General features: G+C 40.8%; 1 protein-coding gene across 1 annotated transcript in view; it reads left to right on the top strand.

Moving 5' to 3' along the window:
- Positions 1–20,633, top strand: part of ANAPC1 (anaphase promoting complex subunit 1) — a 71,114-nt gene extending 50,481 nt beyond the window's left edge. Inside the window, 11 exon segments of the mRNA XM_042439993.1 lie at positions 244–437; positions 1,336–1,422; positions 2,276–2,393; positions 4,054–4,131; positions 10,055–10,122; positions 12,100–12,238; positions 14,296–14,382; positions 15,475–15,570; positions 16,420–16,618; positions 19,127–19,261; positions 19,939–20,633. Of these exon segments, the coding sequence (XP_042295927.1) occupies positions 244–437; positions 1,336–1,422; positions 2,276–2,393; positions 4,054–4,131; positions 10,055–10,122; positions 12,100–12,238; positions 14,296–14,382; positions 15,475–15,570; positions 16,420–16,618; positions 19,127–19,261; positions 19,939–20,054 (1,317 nt within the window). The 3' untranslated portion in view covers positions 20,055–20,633.
- Positions 20,634–21,593: the final 960 nt, after the last annotated feature.

Below are 21,593 nucleotides of genomic sequence, written 5' to 3'. Positions count from 1 at the left end.
TAGAATATAAAGACAAATATACATGTGAAGCTGGTGGGTCTTGCTAAAATGGAAGGGTTGCTGAAATTGGGTTCTAGAATGGCTGTAACATGCATAGATTGTAAACCCTGTCCGCCCACCAAAAAAGCTTTCTTAACAAGGGTTTTTTGGGCCTTGGGATTGTTTCATTTGACTGCTCAGAAGATAATTTAAAATATTTACGTAAAGTGGAAGTGACATCTTTTCTCCTATATCTTTATTAAGGCTGGACACTATAACTTGGAGACTTGTTTGAGTGTGGTGTTGCTCTCACTTGCAATGGTGATGGCTGGATCTGGAAACTTGAAAGTCCTCCAACTCTGCCGTTTTATGCATAAGAAGACTGGTGGGGAGATGAACTATGGATTCCATATGGCACATCATATGGCTCTAGGACTCCTCTTTTTGGGAGGGGGAAGGTAATCCATTTTTTCAAAGCTAACTTTTTTATGTATACAAGCATATAAACTGACAGGCAATAAAATCTTACCACCTGTCATAATGATCAAGGAATCATTGCATATGTGTTCAGTAAGACTCCAGACAGGGAGATGTATATGTTTCAAGTCCACTGTAATTGATATTTGGGACAACCTTCACTTTGGTAAGGACTTCAGACTCTGCCTTTTTTACAAAAGAATACAAGTTTCCAATCATTATGTCTCAGAAGGAAAAAAAGAAAAGAAAACACAAATGAATGTCTGAGAAAATCTTGAGTTAGAAGACCAAGGCTGGGCAGAAGTTAGTGGTCAACAGACAGGACTTTTTTACTCTGGGAAGTATTGTGCTTAGCTGCTGTTGGAATTCTTTTTTTAAAAAAACTAGCTCTTGGAAGAAAACTAGATTATGGAAGATAAATTTGTGTAAATATGCTAGTGAGGCAGGGCTGTTCCTCAAGGGCTGGGATGCACATGTTTAGTGTGCAGAAGTCCCAGGCATTCTCAGTCAAAAGAACGTCACCTAACAGGGTTAGGAGAGATCTCTCTCTAGGAACAGCAGAACTAGTATTAATTTGATTAAATACTGGGCTAGATGTGCTGATTCTGTATAAAGCAGCCCCCTAGAACTTACCTGGCACAGAGTTGATGTTGTATGAATTTCAGAAGGGCACATTGCATGGGCTTTTTGACTGTGTGGGAGAGATAATAAGACTAGGAAAACTGATGCCCTCCAGATGTTTGTATTATAAATTCCGTCATCCTTGTTACCTGACTGGGGTCAGTGGGATATGTAGTCACCAATATTTTGAGGTTGCCAAGCCACATGTGGCAATTCCTTGTTTTTAATTGCATCAAGATATATTGCTGTTTTTTGTAGGTATTCACTCAGCACTTCTAATTCTTCAATTGCTGCTCTTCTTTGTGCACTGTACCCTCATTTTCCTGTCCACAGTACAGACAACAGGTAAGGTTTAACGAACTTATGCAATTAGAACAAAATCTTGAAAAATCAGTTTGATCCAACACATAGCTTGTCTTCTAGGCATTGTTTCAATTCACAAGCACAAGATGAACACAAATTAAGGATGGAGTCTTCTTCACACAGAAATTTCTATGATTTAATGACAACTTGGCCATTTGACTTAGCAGAGATGGAGACAAACTGAATGTCCTTCCCCTTATCAACATTTGCTATTATGGAAAAGAAAAGAACTGCCATCTTGGAAAATGTTAAATTATACATGCACAGACATCCCTGAACATTTATTTATTTGGAGTATTTATACCCCACTCTTTAGCCACACGGGTTCTCAGAGCAGCTTATAAATTGTTAATTAGACATGATTAACAATTAGTTCCCTGACTTCAGTTTTACAGTCTAAAAAGACATGACACAACAGGAGAAGGGAATGGCAGTGGGAAGGGGATCAAGTCCAGTGGTTTTTCTCTGTAAGGCCAGGGCCATGACAGATGGACTGGAGGGAGGGTCCTTCTTCTTGTCTTCATCTGGTAGCTTAAAAAAAAAAACTTCAGAAAAAAATTTGGAGAAAATATTTAAACCTTGTTCAAAAACTTTCCTGAGCAAGAATGTATTCATATTCCTCTTCTCAACACTACTAAGCTGAATTTGATATGAGTCACTTTAGAAAAAAGAGTACCATAGAACCAGGGCTATCACCAAAAAGGCCTTGCCTCACATCTCCATGTTTTTCTTTTGATGGGTAGGTTATGTAAACAGGACTTGATCAGTTGATTTCAAAAGGCAAATAGGACCATGTGGAAAGAGGCATTCTCTAATCTATTGTCTTTATGTGCAGGTATCACCTTCAGGCTTTGCGACATCTGTATGTCCTGGCAGCAGAGCCTAGGCTCCTTGTCCCTGTGGATGTAGATACAGATACTCCTTGCTACGCGCTGCTAGAGGTCACTTACAAGGTAGATATTGTGGGGCAGAGGAAATCTGTTGAAAGAAACATTTGGGGAGGCTCTTCCTAAATTGTCCACTGCTACTTGGTCAGATAACTTTACTGTATGGCAGTGGTTCCCAACCTATCTTATGCTGCGACCCTTTAATACAGTTCCTCATGTTGTGGCGACCCCCAACCATACAATTATTTTCATTGCTACATGCAAATATGTGTTTTCCGATGGTCTTAGGTGACCCCTGTGAAAGGGTTGTTTGACCCCCAAAGGAGTCCCGACCCACAGGTTGGGAACCACTGCTGTATGGTGTTGCTGGACCTGGATAACTCTAGTTCTTAGCTATTTGTCAAAGTAATAGAAGTGGTGGTAGAGACACTGCCTCAGATTTTTAAGTATACAATTGGCCTTTCATATCCATAGATTCTTTATCCACACATTCAACCACCCACAACTTGAAAATATTTTTCTAAGAATGCATTCCAAAAACCAAATCTCGATTTTGCTGTTTTATATAAGGGACACCATTTTACTATGCCATTGTATTTAATGTGACTTGAGTATGTATGAATTTTGATATCCATGGGGAGATCTGAAACTCAACCCCAGTGGATACCAGGGGCCACTGTATCTTTAAAAATGCTGAGTTTAGGGAGAACATAGAATAATCTTTACTCCCAAAACATAGATTAGCAGAACTAGTATTTAGCTGGACCATTTCAGACCACTATCTGCCCATTAACATTCATGATTTAGTGGGCAGAGCAGAGAGCAGCCATTGAAAGAGTTTGGGAGGTATTTGTGTATCTATCTCTTACTACTTTGCACAATTAGTAGCTTCCATGTGACAATCACAGTACTAGAAATCTAAAAAGAGAGATCCTATGCTATTCCTCACCAATACTGTTTCAGCATCACCTCCAGCTGGATGTGTACATGTATAGTCCTACAGAAGCGAGAATATCTGCAACTCAGCGGGGCAGAGGGGTAGCGTGCTTAGGGGGCTCATTCCCAGCATCTTGTGCTGCCTTCTCACAGGGAACCTTAATAGTTTGCTTTTCTTATGTGCAAATCTGTCCTGACTAATGGCAACGCTGTTACAGGCTTTTCTTGCCAAATTTTGTTCAGAGGAGGTTTGCCATGACCTTCCAGATCACTACATCACACTGAGACTCAGCCTTAAGGGAACTTGAAGAAAATTTTGGCCTATCTAAATTAGGCTTTAGTCCATTTTGAAAATAAATGTATTCCTAAATCAGCATGCCCCCAAACCCTGTGCCTTCCAGATGTTTTGGACTGTGAATCCTATCATGCTCAGCCAGCAGACTAAAGCTCATGCTGGTTGGGGAAAGCAGGTGTTGCTGTTTCACACAGTTAGGATAAAGTAACCATCATAGGAACCAGTGTGGTGTAGCAGTTTGAATGTAGGACTAGGATTCTGGAGATTGGATTCTCTGCTCGGCTGTGAATGTCTCTGACTGACCCTGGGTGAGTCACAGACTCTCAGCCCCAGAAAACTCCATGATAAGGTTGCTTTAGGGTCACCATAAGTCGAAAATGACTTGAAGACACACAGCAACAAAATTTACATAGAGGGAATGTGGTAATACTGTATTTCTTTCCACTATAAATCAGAAAAATTTAGGGCTAAAATGTTTGTTTTTAATTTCAAAAGGGAACCCAATGGTATGAAGAAACAACAGAAGAATTAATGGCACCCACACTTCTCCCTGAACTACATTTGTTGAAGCAGGTATATATAGAATTCCTGTTGCAGGCTGCAGATGTAAACTAAGTAATTTACTGAAAAGAAATACTCTACCATGAGGGTTTGAATAAGCATTTTGATGATTAATGAGTATCACAGTGAGTTTTCTGATCCTAACAAGCATGAGCAATTTTGATTCAAGAAAAGGCAAATAATCATAGACTCATAGAATCACAGAGTTGGAAGAGACCACACGGGGCATCCAGTCCAACCCCCTGCCATGCAGGAAATCCAATCAAAGCATCCCCAATAGATGGCCATCTAGCCTCTGCTTAAAGACCTCCAAGGAAGGAGACTCCACTACACTCCGAGGGAGTGTGTTCCACTGTTGAACAGCCCTTACTGTCAGGAAGTTCTTCCTAATGTTGAGGTGGAATCTCTTTTCCTGTAACTTGCATCCATTGCTCCGGATCCTGTTCTATGGAGCAGCAGAAAACAAGCTTGCTCCCTCCTGAATATGACATCCTTTCAAATATTTAAACAGGGCTATCATATCACCTCTTAACCTTCTCCAGGCTAAACATCCCCAGCTCCTTAAGTCGTTCCTCATAGGGCAAGGTTTGCAGACCTTTCACCATTTTAGTCGCCCTCCTTTGGACACGCTCCAGTTTCTCAATGTCCTTTTTGAATTGTGGTGCCCAGAACTGGACACAATATTCCAGGTGGGGCCTGACCAGAGCAGAATACAGTGGCACTATTACTTCTCTTGATCTAGACACTATACTTTTATTGATGCAGCCTAAAATTGCATTGGCCTTTTTAGCTGCCGCATTGCACTGTTGACTCATGTTCAACTTGTGTTCTACTTGGACTCTCAGATTCCTTTCACATGTAGTTTCATTCAGCCAGGTGTCCCCCATCCTATATCTGTGCATTTCATTTTTCTGCCCTAAGTGCAATACCTTACATTTCTCCATGTTGAATTTCATTTTGTTAGCTTTGGCCCAGCTTTCTAGTCTATTCCGATCATTTTGAATGTTCATCCTGTCCTCTGGAGTATTAGCTATTCCTCCTAATTTGGTGTCATCTGCAAATTTGATAAGTATGCTCCCAATTCTGTCATCCAGGTCATTGATAAAGATGTTGAATAACATTGGGCCCAGGACAGAGCCCTGTGGGACCCCACTGGTCACTTCTCTCCAGGCTGAAAAAAAGCCATTGTTGAGCACCCTTTGGGTTCGGCCAGTCAACCAATTACAGATCCATTTAACAGTTACCTTGTCTAGCCCACATTTTACAAGCTTGTTTGCAAGAATGTCATGGGAAACCTTGTCAAAGGCCTTACTGAAATCAAGATATACTATGCAGTCTTGAAATCAAGACTGATGCAGTGACCGGGGATGGTGTCTCTCCTCTCGTGGCCTGTCTGGAGTCAGTAATGGGCTGGATGAGGGAAAACCGACTCAAGCTGAATCCAGAGAAAACGGAGGTACTTGTGATAGGTTCCCCTGGTCCAGGAATGGTGGTAGTTCCACCTGTCCTGAACGGGGTCACGCTCCCTGTGAAGGACTCTGTGCGCAGTCTGGGGGTGCTTCTTGACTCGTCGCTTCACCTGACTGCTCAGGTGAATGCGACGGTCAAGAACACCTGTTATCAGCTTCGACTTATTCGCCAGCTGCGCCCATACCTGGCCCAGAGAGACCTTGAAATGGTAGTACATGCTCTGGTAACCTCGAGATTGGATTTCTGCAACGCATTCTACATGGGGCAACCCTTATACCAAAGCTACAAATGGTACAGAATATGGCAGCCAGGCTGGTCACTGGAACTTCCAGGGCCAGCCATATTACACCGGTGCTTAAAGATCTGCATTGGCTGCCTATTCGCTTCCGGGCACAATATAAGGTGTTGGTGATGACCTATAAAGCCCTAAATGGCTTGGGCCCAGGATACCTGAAGGACCGCCTCTCCCCGTACATTCCGTCCCGCACCCTCAGAATATCTGGGCAGCAACTACTTAAGGTGCCAGGGGCTAGGTTGACCTCCACCGCGAGGAAGACATTTTCCATCGCCGCCCCGGCCCTTTGGAACACGCTGCCCACAGAGCTCCGCTCGGCCACCTCCCTGGCCCAATTTAGAAAGGACCTAAAAACCTTTCTATTTCAGCTTGCATTCCCCGATTAAAGTCCAGTGGGCCTCCCTTCCTCTTCTGTGGCAAAGAGGACTGGCTAATGGGGGTTTTATTCTGTTTGTGTGTAATTGTTTTTAACCCTGATGTATATGTTGTTTGATGTTTTGCTGTCAACCGCCCTGATCTATGGAAGGGCGGTATAAAAATAAAAATTTTATTTATTATTATTTATTATTTATATCCACAGCATTCCCTTCATCTACCAAGCTGGTAATTTTATCCAAGAAAGACATCAGATTTGTCTGGCATGACTTGTTTCTCTGAAACCCATGTTGACTTTTTGTGATAATGGCATTGCCTTCTAGATGTTCACAGACTCTCTGTTTAATGATCTGCTCCAGAATCTTTCCTGGTATTGATGTCAGACTAACTGGATGATAATTGTTGGGATCCTCTTTTCCCCCCTTTTTGAAGATGGGGACAATGTTTGCCCTCCTCCAGTCTGCTGGGATTTCTCCTGTTTTCCAGGAGTTTTCAAATATGATTGCCAATGGCTCCAATATTACATTTGCCAGTTCTTTTAGTACCCTTGGATGTAGTTCATCTGGTCCTGGAGATTTAAATTCATTTAGATTAACAAGGTATTCTTCTACTATCTCTTTACTTATTCTGTGCTGAAATTCCCCTATTCTGTCCTCTGCTCCATTATCCTCAGGTTGAGCACCCTTTGCCTTTACTGAGAAGACTGAGGCAAAGAAGGTGTTGAGTAATTCTGCCTTTTCTCTGTCCCCTGTTAACATTTTGCCATCTTCTCCACGCAGTGGCCCTACCATTTCCTTCTTCCTTTTGCTGCAGACATATCCAAAAAAGCCCTTTTTATTGTTCTTAACCTCTCTAGCAAGCCTGAGCTCATGCTGCGCTTTAGCTTTTCTGACTTTACCCCTACACATGCCTGCTATTTCTTTGAATTCCTTTTTTGTGATTTCCCCCTTTTTTCATTTCTTGTACATGTTCCGTTTCAAACTTAGCGTGGTTGAAAGTTCCTTAGTCATCCATCCTGGTTTCTTGAGACACCTCCCATTTTTCATTCTCACTGGAACTGTTTGAGATTGTGCCTTCAATATCTCTCTTTTGAGAAACTCCCATCAGTCCTGAACTCCCTTCCCTTTTAGTATTTCTGACCACGGGATCACCCTCAATACAGTGGTACCCCGGGTTACGAAAGTAATCCGTTCCGCGGAGCCCTTCGTAACCCGAAATCTTTCGCAAGCTGAAATTGCCATAGGCGCTAGCGCTGGAAGCCGCGATTCCGTGTGAAAAAGCGCCGAAAAGCACCAAAAAATTTTTTCGTAACCCGAAAAAAAAATGTAACCCGAAACAGTTTTTTCTAATGGATTTTTTTCGTAACCCGGAAATTTCGTAACGCGGTGATTTCGTATCCCGGGGTACCACTGTACTTCTCTAAGTTTACTGAAATCTGCTCTCCTAAAGTCTATAATACGTGTTTGACTATGCCTGGCTTCTCCTTTCCATTGTATAACAAACTCCAGGAAAACATGGTCACTTCCACCTAATGATCCCACCACCTGCACCCCATTAACCAAGTCATCCTTGTTGGTTAGGATCAGATCCAAAATAGCTGATCCCCTTGTTGCCTCTTTCACCTTTTAGACAATGAAATTGTCTTCAAGGCAAGTGAGGAATTTGCTAGACCTTGAGGATCTGGCTGAGTTTGACTTCCAGCAAATATCAGGATAGTTGAAGTCGCCCATCACTACTAGATCTCTCCTTTCTGACTGTGTGGTCATCTGTTCTAGAAAGATATCATCCAATTCCTCAGTCTGACTTGGGGGTCTGTAGTAGACTCCCACCGTAACATCCTTGTTGTTTCCCTCCCCTTTAATTTTTATCCTGATGCTCTCCACCTGGCTTCCATGATTGATGTCCTGGATCTCTTCACTGGTGTAAATATCTCTGACATATACAGTGGTACCTCGGGATACGAAATACCCAGGTTACGAAATTTTCGGGATACGAAAAAATCCCATTAGAAATCATTGTTCCGGGTTACGAATGTATTTTCGGGTTACGAAGAAATTTTTTGGTGCTTTTCGGCGCTTTTTCGCACGAAACGCGGCTTTTCCCCATTAGCGCCTATGGCAATTCGGCTTACGAAGGCTTTTCGGGTTACGAAAGCGGCCGCGGAACGAATTACTTTCGTAACCCGAGGCACCACTGTAGTGCTATTCCTCCTCCTTTCCTGTTTGGCCTATTTCTCTTTAAAAGGTTATACCCCTCTATTTCCACATTCCAATCATGAGACTCATCCCACCAGGTTTCAGTGATGTCTTGCAATATCATTGGTTCTCACGTGGACCGAAGGGGTATTGGTCAGTAGGCTTGACCAGTCTTGTCAGCCTCTCTGTCACATCATGGATCTTTGCCCCTGGGAGACAACACACCTCTCGAGACATCTTGTCAGGCCTACAAATCACTGCTTCAGTACCCCTCAGGAAGGAGTCCCCCACTATGACCACATGCCTCCTACGAGGTTTAGCAGCGGCTGTTCCCTTGGGTGGGACTCTCAGGCTTGCCTGCTCTGTCCCTGAAGTCTGTCCATGCTGCTCTTCTTCATCCTCCTTGATTAGGGAAAGAGCTTTGAATCGATTCTCTAGCTGCAAGCTCCCCGAACAATCCCTTCTTGGCCTACGTCTCTGTGTGACATTCCTTCAGCTGTCTGCCTCCTGTGTATGTGAAGTGACCTCCTCGGCTCCAGCATCTTCCTCTGCTTGGTATTCGTCCAGGATTGTTAGTTCTGTTGTGTCCAGGAAATCCTCCTGCTCCCTAATATGCTGAAGTGTAATCGTTTGAAGGCACTATAGAAGCATCTTTCAAATTACTGCTTGTAGATTAAGTTTTGCTCTCCTGTTATATTTGCACATCAATTATTTCACTTGAGACTCATTGTAATCTTTATTTATAGCCATAGTGGTGGAGCAGGTGATGATGCTGGAATGAACCACTTCAGTTCCCACTTAATAAGCTGTGTGCTACATTTAGCATATCTGCTTGCAAATTCGAGCCCAAGTTGCATGCATAAATGTGGCAGAGTCACTATATGAGGGTGTGAGGAAGTGGTGACAACTGGGAATATTTTCAGCTAGTTTGTTCCTCTTCTGCAGATAATTTCTGCTCATGATTTGTGTCAAGCTGCAGTTGGATGGAAATAACTGCATAAAAGAGAAATGCATCTTTCTTTATATATAACACCAGAACTAAAGGGCTTAGTTTATAATGATAAAATATTTTTGTTATGTAAAGTGGCTGGCATCCCTTCCTTTGCATATGAAGAAAGCACTTATGAACATTATGAAAGCACTTATGAAAAAGTGCAACATTTTTTTCCTAAAGGCAAACTTGTGTGTGTCATCATGGGGCCCAGATTTGTATACACCTTGGCCAGGGGAGGGCGTGTGTACTGGGATGTGGAAGACAATAGAGAGCTACTGCTGCAAGTGGGTGGTTGTAGGGTTGAAAAAAAGTATGTGAGTAGCATAGTTTGTGATTCTTTGGATCCTACCCAGCATGTGTAATTTTATGTACAGTCAGCCCTCTGTATTCACAGAGTCAACCATTTATGACTTGAAAATATTCAGAATCCAAAAAGCAAACATTGATTTTCCCATTTTATATAAGAGATACCATTTTACTATGCCTTTCCATTTAATGGGACTTGAGCATCCTCAGATTTTGGTAACCACAGTGGGCCCTGGAACCAAATCCCAGCAGATACCAAGGGCCCACTATTACAACTAGAAATACTTTTTATATTTGCAGATTAAAGTCAAAGGTCCTCGATACTGGGAACTGCTGATCGATTTAAGCAAGGGCACACTCCATTTAAAGTAAGTTGCTTTGATTAAGGGTTTATATAATAACTCAGTCCCCACTGTTGTGTTGACTTTGGAGGAGCTCTAGAGAGCGACTTGAAACAATACCCAGAGTGTTGCTGCAAAATATTGCATTTCTTCATGGTCTCTTTCTCTGTGCCTCAGGAGGCCACTCAGAATCTACTAGATTCTGGCCCAGCATTTAATGGCAAGACAGCAATCCTCTTTTGCTGTATATCAGTGCCTCCTCTCTTCAGTTTATTTAGACCTTTTTGTCAATTAGTTGTTTTCTGGAATACTTTCTCTTCATTGTTCTGAGTGTCAGCTCTTTTTGTGTACATAGGTGGGTTACAGACCGCTGCCGCCTGCTCTGTGAGGGAGCTGCACCAGCCACACCACGCGGCTCCCGCACAGACCGAAAAAGAAGCTCGAAAATGGAGCTTCTTTAAGCTGCACCTCTATGACGTTGCGAGGCGCCAGGGGTGCACTCGCGACGTCATAGACGCCGCGACACGTGCGGACGCACAGCGTCCGATACATAAATATAGCGGCGGCCATGTGGAACGGCCGCCGCCATATTGTACGTACAGAATATGTACTAGGGTTAGGGGGGTGCGGAAGCACCGCCCCTTCCTAACCCTAGTACGTATTCATTACGTACTAAATGGCGGTGTGTAACCCGCCATAGTTTCTTCATCTCATAGTTATTCCTCTTTTTTCTTCTGGAAAAAAAATAGTATACTTGTGGCCATGTCCATTTTTTGGTGACCTTGCAGACACTGAAGCCTTTCTTCAAAAAGTATATTTCTTGTTGGGAAAAATACAGTTGTAACTTGGTTAACAGAGGTGATGGGCATCACTTCTTTAACAGAAAATGTAGTACCAGAGACAGAAATTACATGGAAAGAATAGGGGGAATTTCAGCAAACTTTTTATTCAAAACTAACAATGTGCATGTGTGAAATGGAACAGCCAGGTCAAATAAGCTTTGCATAAGTAAATAAAAACATTTTGAACCTTCTAGAGCCTCTTTGAAAGCTTCTTCCAAAATGCATCCACAGCTGATTTCTTTCTTTCACCGGACTATGCTTTTCTTATGATTTCCATTTTGGTGGCCAAACTTAAAAATGTACACTTTTTAACAGATTGCGGGTTGCTGGTGAGGCAGGATTATCTGATCTCCCCTTTTCTTTCTGTTTTGCTATTCATGCATATTCAGTAAGGGATTCTGGAGGCAGTTGCTCTTTATTTTGGCTATTGTAGGCAGACACACACGGCTATATATCATATGTAGGCTAGAGTAGAAGCCCATTCTTTCCCACTTAAGCTTTATTGCATTGTCTGTTGCAGAAACACTGCTGCAATCTGACACTGAAAGTCTTTGTTTCTCCAGCCCCCCTTCACTATCTTCCCAATACTGATGCCAGTTAAAACAAAAACAAACAAAACAACAACAACCCACAATGTGGAGTCGAAGGCTTTTATGGCCAGCATCCATAGTTTTCTGTGGGGTTTTCAGGGTATGTGGCCATGTTCTAGAAAAGTTTCTTCCTGACGTTTCACCAGCATCTGTGGCTTGCATCTTCAGAGAATGCTTACCTGGAAAGGAGTTGGGTATGTCTATATTGTGTGACCCTGGGAAGGCACATACTCTTGCATACACATTTATGAAGTGAAAAAGGTCTAAATCTTTTCCATGTCCAAATGGGACATCTATGTGTACCTCCTTGAGTTCCATATTGAAACAAGATGGAATATTAAATGTATTTTAAAAAAACCTGGAAGGGAATTCGTAATATTTACTAGAACGAGAGAATAATACAGTTGGAAGGGACCACAAGGGCCATCATCCTAACCTCCTGCCATGCAGGAATACACAATCACCATACAACACAGTACATTTGAAATATCTGTCATAAGTTGTGCCACTATTTACAACCTACTAACCTGAAAAATATTTTAATCCTTCTCCTGAATCTTTCCCCTTTCCAGATCAATTCTTTCAAAAGATGGTGTCCTCTATGTAAAATTGAGAGCTGGGCAGCTTTCATACAAGGAAGACCCAATGGGTTGGCGAAGCCTATTAGCACAGACTGTCACTCGCCGGAATGCTGATGCCCGTGCATTCAAGGTACCTTTTGTGGCACTGTTGTGCAAAGAAGCTAAAAGTGATTATATTCTGCCAGTAATACTACCAGCCTTGGTAGCAGACGTAGTGCCTTAGGATAGCTTGCTACATTAGCAGTAATTTGCAATAAAACTGTACTTAGCTGAATTTGTCATGGTGTTACGAAGTTACAGATGTAGTAGAAGGGTAATTGTTGGAAAATTGATACAAGGTAGATAGTGTTTCTCCACTTTCAGTAAACACCTTAATGTTGTTCTTTTTGTTGGAATGCTGGTATTCTCAGCTGTCATTTTAAAAAACTAAGTGAATTTTGAGACCCTGCCCCCTCAAAAGTCAGGAGGGCATTAAAAGGAATTTGTATATAAAGGGGAGCTATATTTCATTGTTCAGTTCTTAGTTTAATAGTATGTGTATAGATAAACAACAAAGGATTACAGTCAAAATTGCCGGTTTTTGTGCGTACCATTATCAGACAGATGGGGCTTGCTGCATATCCATATCCAGTGTCCTTGCTTTTTTTTAAAATCTTTGTATCACTGTTGTTGTAATTATTTTATTATTATAATAACAGAGAAAAAGTTTGGGATTCAATATGGCTTTCAAAACTTAAAACCAATACAGTTAAAAATTTAAATTAAACAAAAGTTAAAAGTGTAATGAAACTATAAAGAAAAATCAGTTAAAAGCATTACCATTAAAGAGAAAGCAATACTGTAAATAGAAACCACAGCCCATTATGGAAGGCCCTTTCCATCTGAGCAATACACATCTTATGCTTTGGTTCTATTTGTCACTTCATCAAATAAATACAGCCATATGGTTGATTTAGCATATCCTGATGTCATGAAAATGCTATAAAAATGTTGTTATGTGCCTCCTGTTTCCCTGCGTGGTATGTTAGTTCCCGGGTTGGCCTAAAATCTTTTGCTTCCTTAGGCAAATGGGCAAAAGCACCTCCTTTCCAGTCAAAGTAAATGGAATCCACAGGGTTGGCAAAGGGCAATATTTACCCAAGTTTGTTTTCTTTTGGAGAAAGAGATCACAGGCGATGTTATTTCTAATTCTTTACTGCATTTTCATTCAGAGGTGCCTACTTTTGCCTGCCCTGCCACTTCTTCTAGCACTCAACACTAGCTCTTTCCCTTCTTTCACTGTCCTACTGAAATCATTAAAGCATCTGTTAATTTGGTCCTTTGTACACACAGGCCTAGTTTGCCTCCCATCTCCAGTTGGAATGATGGTGGTGGAATAAGCTTGATTCATCTTTTCTAGTTAACTTAATTGTCTCTCTGGGCCATTTACTTACCTATATTTTCCCTAAGGAGAGATGTGGCTGGCATGCCTGTCATTGATCATTCTTGACCTGTTAAATCTACCCTTTCTATCCCCCCAAATATTCAACACTATATTAAAATACATTTGAATTAATAAATTAATATCTATTCCTCCGATGCATTTTGAACTTTATTAATTATATGATCCTTTGTCAAAAAATGCATAGTAGATATGCATGTAATTATTATAAACTTAAATATCTTCCTACAATCAGTGTTCATACTGTCTGTGTATCCTTTATCTGGAATTCTAAACTCAGAAATACTCTAAAATCGGAAATGGTCCATCCAACTTGGTAGCTGAGATAATGAGACCTTTGCTTTTTGATGGTTCAGTGTACACAAACTTTGTTTCATGCACAAAATCATTTAACATATTATGTATAAAGCATTATAAGTCAGAAAGTACCTGAAGGCACACAACAACATAAAACAGCATTTTTCCCATTGAATTTTATTATGTTAATATTTTAATGTTTTTGTCTTTGGTCGTTTTGTGTTGTTTTTACTCCAGTTTTGAAATCCCCTAAATTAAATATATAAATTAGTAAAATTCAGGGCAGACTATTTTGATAAGAAATGGTCACTTCTTCTGTCCATGGAGTTTTATCAAGAAGGTCACACCATTTGTCAGGAAAGTGCAAATTGTGTTAGAAAGGGTTATATAAATTGCAGTTTCCTACAAACAACAATAGATTTGACTGAAAATACTTACTTAATTTGCAGCCAGAAGCTATTTCAGCCTTCACATCTGATCCTGCACTGCTTTCATTTGCTGACTACTTTTGCAAACCAGCTGCGAATATGGGACAGGTATGTTGTCATGTGTAAAACGTAGCTGAAAGAATATGGAGTGTACTTTGGTGGTGCTGAAGCAGGTTTGTTAAATGGTTTGATGCTGTCCTAGATAGCAAAATAGATATAAACAAAGGAAGGAGCTGAAATTTTGGAAAAGTTTTAATATACATAAGAACATAATTGTTCATTTAAAAATAATACAGATCTGACAGTGCCTATGACACTTATATTCCAGAACTCCAGAAAACTGGATGAATGGGTAAACAAATCAGTCAGGTGTGGACAAAAACACAGCTCTTGGGTACCATGTGATTTTTGCAGCTTTGGGCGACTTTAGCATTAAAAAAAAGTGAGTAAGGGGAGAAGCATTTCCTCACATAGTAGATAATTAAACTATGGAATCCACTGCTGCAAGATGTAGTTATGAGTGCCCACATGGATGGCTTTGAAAAGAGACTGGGTGAACTGGTGGAGGATGGAGCCATCAATGGCTACTATCAGGTGTCAGTAATCACCTCCACTATCATGGGCAGTGTATCCCTGTAAATCAGTTGTTGGAGAAACCAAGATGGTAGTGCTGCTGGATTTCTCTTTTGGGCCACTGGTTGCCACTGTGTTCACAGAGCGTTAGACCAAACAGGGCTTTGACCTGCTCTATCTTGGGTTGTCTTACATTCTTACAAACTTCTTTTTTCGTGGCACCAAGTTTTTCCCTTTTGATAGTACTGATACAGAAATTGCTTCTGCAATTGCTGTAAAGCACCAGATGTCCCTACCTTTGTGTCTTGCATTTCAGTTTCCCAGTGCTTGATTATAACAATATTGCACAAGCAATCAGTTCTGAAGATTAAAAGAGTGAAGAGCCTGTATACTCCAATATACAGACTGCAATAAATGGCAAATTGTTATGCTGAACATTGGAAAGACTCTAATCCTGCCTTTTGCATTGGGTTAATTTTTTTTAAAAAAAGAAAGAAAGTAAAGTCTGAGATGTGCACATTCCAGCTGGCAATCTTTTCCACTCATGGATTTAACAAAAATTCAAGCAGGGCAATGCAATAGATACCAGACATTATACCCTTTGTGAGTTAACCTAATTTTTTTCAGAAACGGGAAATGTTTGACCTTTTCTCATCTATCCTATATGAATGTGTGACTCAAGAAAATCCAGAGATGCTGCCAGCATACATAGCCATTGATCAGGTAAAGTAAACTGCATTTCCCTCTCCTCAACAAGGATGCATGTGGGTGGGACTATTTCCTTTTCTATTGCACTATTCTGTTAACAACACACTCCTCAGTATATTTATCATATTAAAAAAATATTTGTCAAATTATAGTTTGGAAGGCTTGCTTCTAAGGATAAGTTTTCACAATCATTTTTATGGGTATATTTTAGTTTCCAGTGACATCTTTCTGTGGTTTAGTGATGTATGTTCAATTATAGTTACCTTGGCTTAAACCTGTAGTTTGTATAAATGTGCCATGACAAAAAAGACAAAACCTTAGGCCATTTTGTGACATTGATTTTACAAAGACTTGTGGCCCTCCAGATTTGGACTGTGACTCCCATCTTCCTTTGGCAATAGATATGTTGGCTAGAACTGATGGGAGTGGCAAACCACCAACATCTGTACAGCCTCTGGTTGCCCACTGCTGATATACAAGGATTTTATAGAATACAATTGGCCCTCCGTTTTCGCAGGAGATCTGTTCCTGATCCCCTGTGAAAACGGAGGCTCGCACATATCCAAGCCTCATAGGCCTGAATGGGGTGCGTGCCTGTGTGTGCTACGAGGGCGCACCCCATTGGAAACAACAGAGGTTGCCCTTCCATGAATATTCAAGACTGTGGATCTGAGATCTGCACGTTAAGAGGGGTGACTGTAATTATTCATTTCTACAGGCCAGTTTTGCCCAATCTAGTGCTACCCAGATGTGTTTGGCTGGTGATTATGGGGGTTCCAGATTGTGAGGAGTCCTGCTGTAGAAGAGGTATTTCATTGTTGCTGTATTAAATAGTTCATTTAATCTCTGTTTCCTTTTTGCCAGGCTGTGAGAAGACTAGAAAAAAGAGAAATGTCTGAGACTTTTGATTTGTGGCAGATCAAGCTGGTTCTAGATTTTTTTAATTCCAGAAGTCACCAGGAAAGAATGAGAAAAACCCCACACCCAGGGCTCTTCATGAACTCTGAGTTTTTACCTGTCATGAAATGTTCCATTGATAATACCTTGGACCAGTGGCTGCAAGGTAAAAGCAACAGGTGTTTAGCGCTAGCTGTGTCTGGCAAGTTTAGCACTATTGCTAGATTTCCGGCTCCTCCTCTGAATGATGAAACAGTTTGAACCAGGAGCATTAATGCCTTTCCCCAAATAGCCTAGTTTTTATATTTTTAATCTTTCGTAAATCTTTCCATTATTTGTGTAAAACCAGAAAGATTTAAAAGCCAAACAACCCTTCTAATCACATCATAATTTGAACTTCTTCTTTAAGACCTTACTGTGCATACTGGCCATTTATTTAGTTCAGTTTTATTTTATTTTACATTCCACCTTTTCCCCCAGAACTGGATTCCAGGCAACTTACAGAATTAATGTGAATACAGTTACTGTGTCACTCTTCAAATTAAATATTATCATGGCTGCTGACACAGTAAAAGCAATAGGAAATAATTTTAAGGTAGCAATAAGGTAGGGCTAGATAACCTTTGGACCATGGTTCAGATTTAGAACCTAGCACTGTCACTAAACTATGATCCCAGTTTAGCCAGGGTATACCCTTTTCAGCTGTCCTAGACAGACATGGTAGTAGATGTTTTTGCTGTGCCAGGTAACTTCCTTCCTAGTAGGGAATACTGGAAAAGTGAAAGGAGAAAATGGCTTCAAGCCCTTTCTGTTAAGAAAAACAGCTGATTTTGAAGCATTGTGAAGGCAAAGGAGAAAATAAATGCTGTAGGCATTTGCCAGGTTTTCTGCTGGTGTTCAGGCTGCTGGTGTTCAGTCAGAAATGAGGTCAAATAAGGCTGCATTCTGTCACTTCATTTGTTCAATTTGTATGCAGAAAATATACATAGAGCAAGTTTAGACATGGAAGAAGAAAACATGAAGATCAGAGGAAGAAATATCTAAGATATGCAGATGACACCATACCGTTAGCAGAAAACAACAAAGACTTGGAACAGTTACTAAGGAGAGCCAAAGAAAAAAGTGCTAAGGCAGGATTAATGCTGAACAGAAAAAAGAAAACAAAAATAATGACCACAGAGGACTTACATAAATTCTAGACGATGAGAAAATTGAAATAGTTAAAGATTTCTCATACCTTGACCATTGATCAGAACAAGTACGGTAATTAGAAGAAGACTAGGACTGGGAAGGGTAGCTATGATGGAACTAGACAAGAGCCTAAAATGCAAAGATATAAAACTGAATGTAAAATTAGGACCATCCAAACTATTCTATTTCCTATTACCATGTAAGGATGTGAGAGCTGGACAGTGAAGAAAGTGGATAAAAAGATCAACTCATTTGAGATGTGCTGCTGGAGAGGAGTGCTGAAAGACAACATGGACAGCCAAAAAGTCAAACAAATGGATCCTAGAGTAGATCAAGCCTGAACTCTCCCTGGAAGCCAAGACGACTAAATTGAGATTGTCATATTTCGGCCACAACATGAGAAGGCATGATTCACTAGAAAAGATAATGATGCAAGGAAAGAAAGAGGGCAGTAGAAAGAAAGGATGACTGCATACCAGATGACTAGACTTAATCAGGGAGTCCACAGACCTGAGCCTGCAGGACCTGAGTGGAGTGGCTGAGGAGGTGTCTCATGCATGGGGTCACCATGACTTGAAGTTGACTGAAGTTAACAACAAACAATCAAGAAAGCAGTTGATTTTGAAGCCTCCAAGATAGTTCTGAAAGCCTGCAGACAGTAATTGGTAGTGTCTTAAGGGAACAAGAAAGTCAGGGTCATTTACTAGGAGAAAGGGATGCAGGGGCACACAATTGCAGAATTCCCATATAAGGCTTTCAGCCTGTTTACATCTTTCTCCTTGCTTTTATGGAGCAGAAAGATAGACTGGAAGATGCCTTGTGAGTGTATAGATGGATCAGTGTTTATGTTGTCTCTGCTTTGGGTTCTGGCCCAATTCATTCCCCCCCCCCACCATTCCCTTCACCTTTTGTGTCGTGTCTTTTTAGATTGTAAGCCAGAGGGCAGGGAACTGTCTATTATCCCCTCTGTTGTAAGCCGCCCGGATTCCCAGTGATTGGGCAGCATATAAATAAATCCTATTGTTGTTGTTATTATTATTATTATTATTATTATTATTATTATTATTATTATAAAATAGATTATGGTACTGAGGTAAAGGAGACTACTGTACAACATGAAAAATTCCATGTACCTCTTTTATTAGCACTCTTGTCCCATCAGTAAGGTATTATAAGAGCAAATTCATTCTGTGTGTTATCAGCAGGTCAGTTGAACCTCAAGGTTTCCAGAAGTTTTTTTTAAACCTAAGAAAAAAGGTAAAGGAGGGAATTCAAAGAACTGCCCATTTATTAATTGCTTCCCTCATCCACTATAAAAGGCAGTCAATGGGGAAAATCTTTTTGTGTATGTAATAGATTATCCTGGAAGAAGATGTGGCTGGTTTGCTGGAACCCTAAACAGGGCCATTCTAAATTGCAACCTTATGGTGCAGGTCTCATTTGTGTCCTTGGGGTCTGATCTTAAGTCTCTTATATATTGCAGCTGGTGGTGATGTCTGTTTGCACTCCTATTTAAGTGGACAGCCTACTGATGAATCTCAACGAAGTATGTTGGCCTGCTTCCTCATATACCATTCAGTCCCAACTCCAGGACAGCTATTCACTGGAGGCTTGGAAGGTAAAATTGAAAATTCAGCTCTGTACTAAAAGTAAACAAACAGTGAGAAAATAATGTGGCATGAGAACACCATACTAGCAAAACAGACACTCCATTTAAGAACCTAGGAAGCTGCCTTGCACCAGGTCAAACATTTTGTCCATCTAGCTCAGTACACTCTCTGTCTGGGCAAGGGTCTCCAGATTCAGACAAGTCTTTTCTAACATTGTTTTGAGATGCTAGCCTGGAACCTTGTATATGCAAAGTATATGTTCTACCATTGAGCTGCAGTTCTTCAGTAATTAAATAGTTGTACTGTATTCAGTTATTTGCTTTCAGTAGGTCAGAGGTAGGAGTCATATGTGGTCCTCCAGATGTTATTACAGTGCAAGTGCCAGCAGCCCCAGCCAACATAGCCAATGATGAGGAATGCTTGGAGTTATAGTCCTATATGTGGAGGACCACCTGGTTCCCATCCCTGCTATAGAGGTGCCCAGCCTTTTATAAGGAAGAGAATTAATTCATGGCAACATAGACAAACTGATGACTGTTGGGTAGTCATATGTCATCTCTTTCTCTGTACGATAGATGAGAAACAAAACAGTGCTTAACTGAAGAATGCTTGCTTCCAAAATATCGTGCTTTGTAAGGGCATTCTGTCTGGAAAAATGATTACTTTCTTCTTTTTATTCTTCTAGGCAGAACAAGTTTCTCTGAATTGCTGTTGAAATTCAAACCACTGAAAATGCCAGTCCGTGCACTACTAAGACTTGCGCCTTTGCTCCTGGGAAATCCTCAGTCCATTGTTTTGTGACAACACCAGCATGCCTGAGATGACCAAGTGACCAAACACCAGTACCAAGACAGTATTTGACAATGAGTGAAAGACAGCATGAATGAAAGCTGCTTTGCTTTCAAATTCATCGTTATGTCTAGTACATTTTCATTCCTTTTTTATTTTTTCAGAATGAAGAAGAGAGGTTTATATATTGTTGGGCAGTCATCATGCCTGTGCATATTAATACATTTACTTTTTTTGTAAATAAAGCTTGTTTGCCAAAAAAGGAAAGATTTTTACAAATTTGGAAATAAATCACTTGAAAGCATTTTACAGCTCTGTTCAGCACAATCGCTTGAACCAATGGATTTTGTTTAATCATTTTAAAGTATAAAACAGCTATGAAGACTGTAAAAGGAATGGATAGTAGTAGTTCAAAATTTCAGGGTGGGAGAAAAACACAGGTTAAGCTTAGCTTCTTAAAAATCATATTTGCACATAACTTTTCAAAGTTTCTAAGGCGTGTTACAGACGCGCCGAAGGGGCATACTAGGGTTAGAAAGGGGCGTGTTACGGTTCTGGACGCCCCTCAAACCTATTACAGACCGAGTCCATACAAAATGGCAGCGCCCGTCCACATGGGGGGCACCATTTTGACGTCACGGACGTGTAGCATCCGGATGTCGCGTGGCGGAAGTGACGCTGAAAGTGCGCAACTAGCACCTCGCGCTGCCACTTCCGGGGCCCAGAAAGAAGCGCCATTTCGGCGCTTCTTTCTTGCTGCGCCTGGGAGCCGTGCGGTTTGGCCGCTGCGGTTCTCGGACGTAGCAGCCGGCGGCGGCAGAGCGCCCTTCAAGGGCGCTCTGTAACATGCCTAAGTTTGCTTGCTGCAAACAAGCAATATATTCTGCATAGTGTATAGTATCTGATGCTATACAGTATTTTAACATTTTCTGCATTTTTAGTGTAGATAGAAGAACATTAGAAAAATTACATGGGAGAAGAGAATTTCCTCTCTCCATCAGGGGTACTTGGTGTGCTTTGCTCAATGCAGTGGGTCCGGTATAATGCCTTATAAGTAGTTTTTCTCATTGCTATCTTGTCTTTTCTGCATATGCAGCACTTTCCAGGTAGAAATAAATGTTTCAAAAACCTATGGATAAAATGAAAACCATCATCCAGTCCTGACACTCAGGTCTCCATCATATTTATTTGAATGTTCTTTTGTTTGAATCTTCTTACCCCAGCTTATCTTCAAGGAATTTAAGATTGCTTGCCACAAAATCATTAACTTATCAATTAAAAATGTCCTTTTTGTGACACTTCAAACCCTTAATATTAAAATACAAAAATGTCAGTACAAAACTATCAACACAGCACCATTTAAAACATTTAAAATACACAAAACGAATTAAAAATAGGCTAGGTTCTATTGGTGTTGTGCATTAAGTTACTGCAATTTATGGGAATAGAGCTGCTGAGGCCTAACAACTAAGAAGGAATATGGCACTAAATGCTGAAAGAATGCACACCAAAAAGGATGATCCCCTTTAGATACTGTATGCAAGGGCTATT

The sequence above is a fragment of the Sceloporus undulatus genome, chromosome 1 (genome assembly GCF_019175285.1).
Source record: "Sceloporus undulatus isolate JIND9_A2432 ecotype Alabama chromosome 1, SceUnd_v1.1, whole genome shotgun sequence".
Taxonomy (NCBI): Eukaryota; Metazoa; Chordata; class Lepidosauria; order Squamata; family Phrynosomatidae; genus Sceloporus; species Sceloporus undulatus.
The sequence above is the reverse complement of the archived record's forward strand: the minus strand, read 5'-3'. Positions and strand labels throughout refer to the sequence as shown.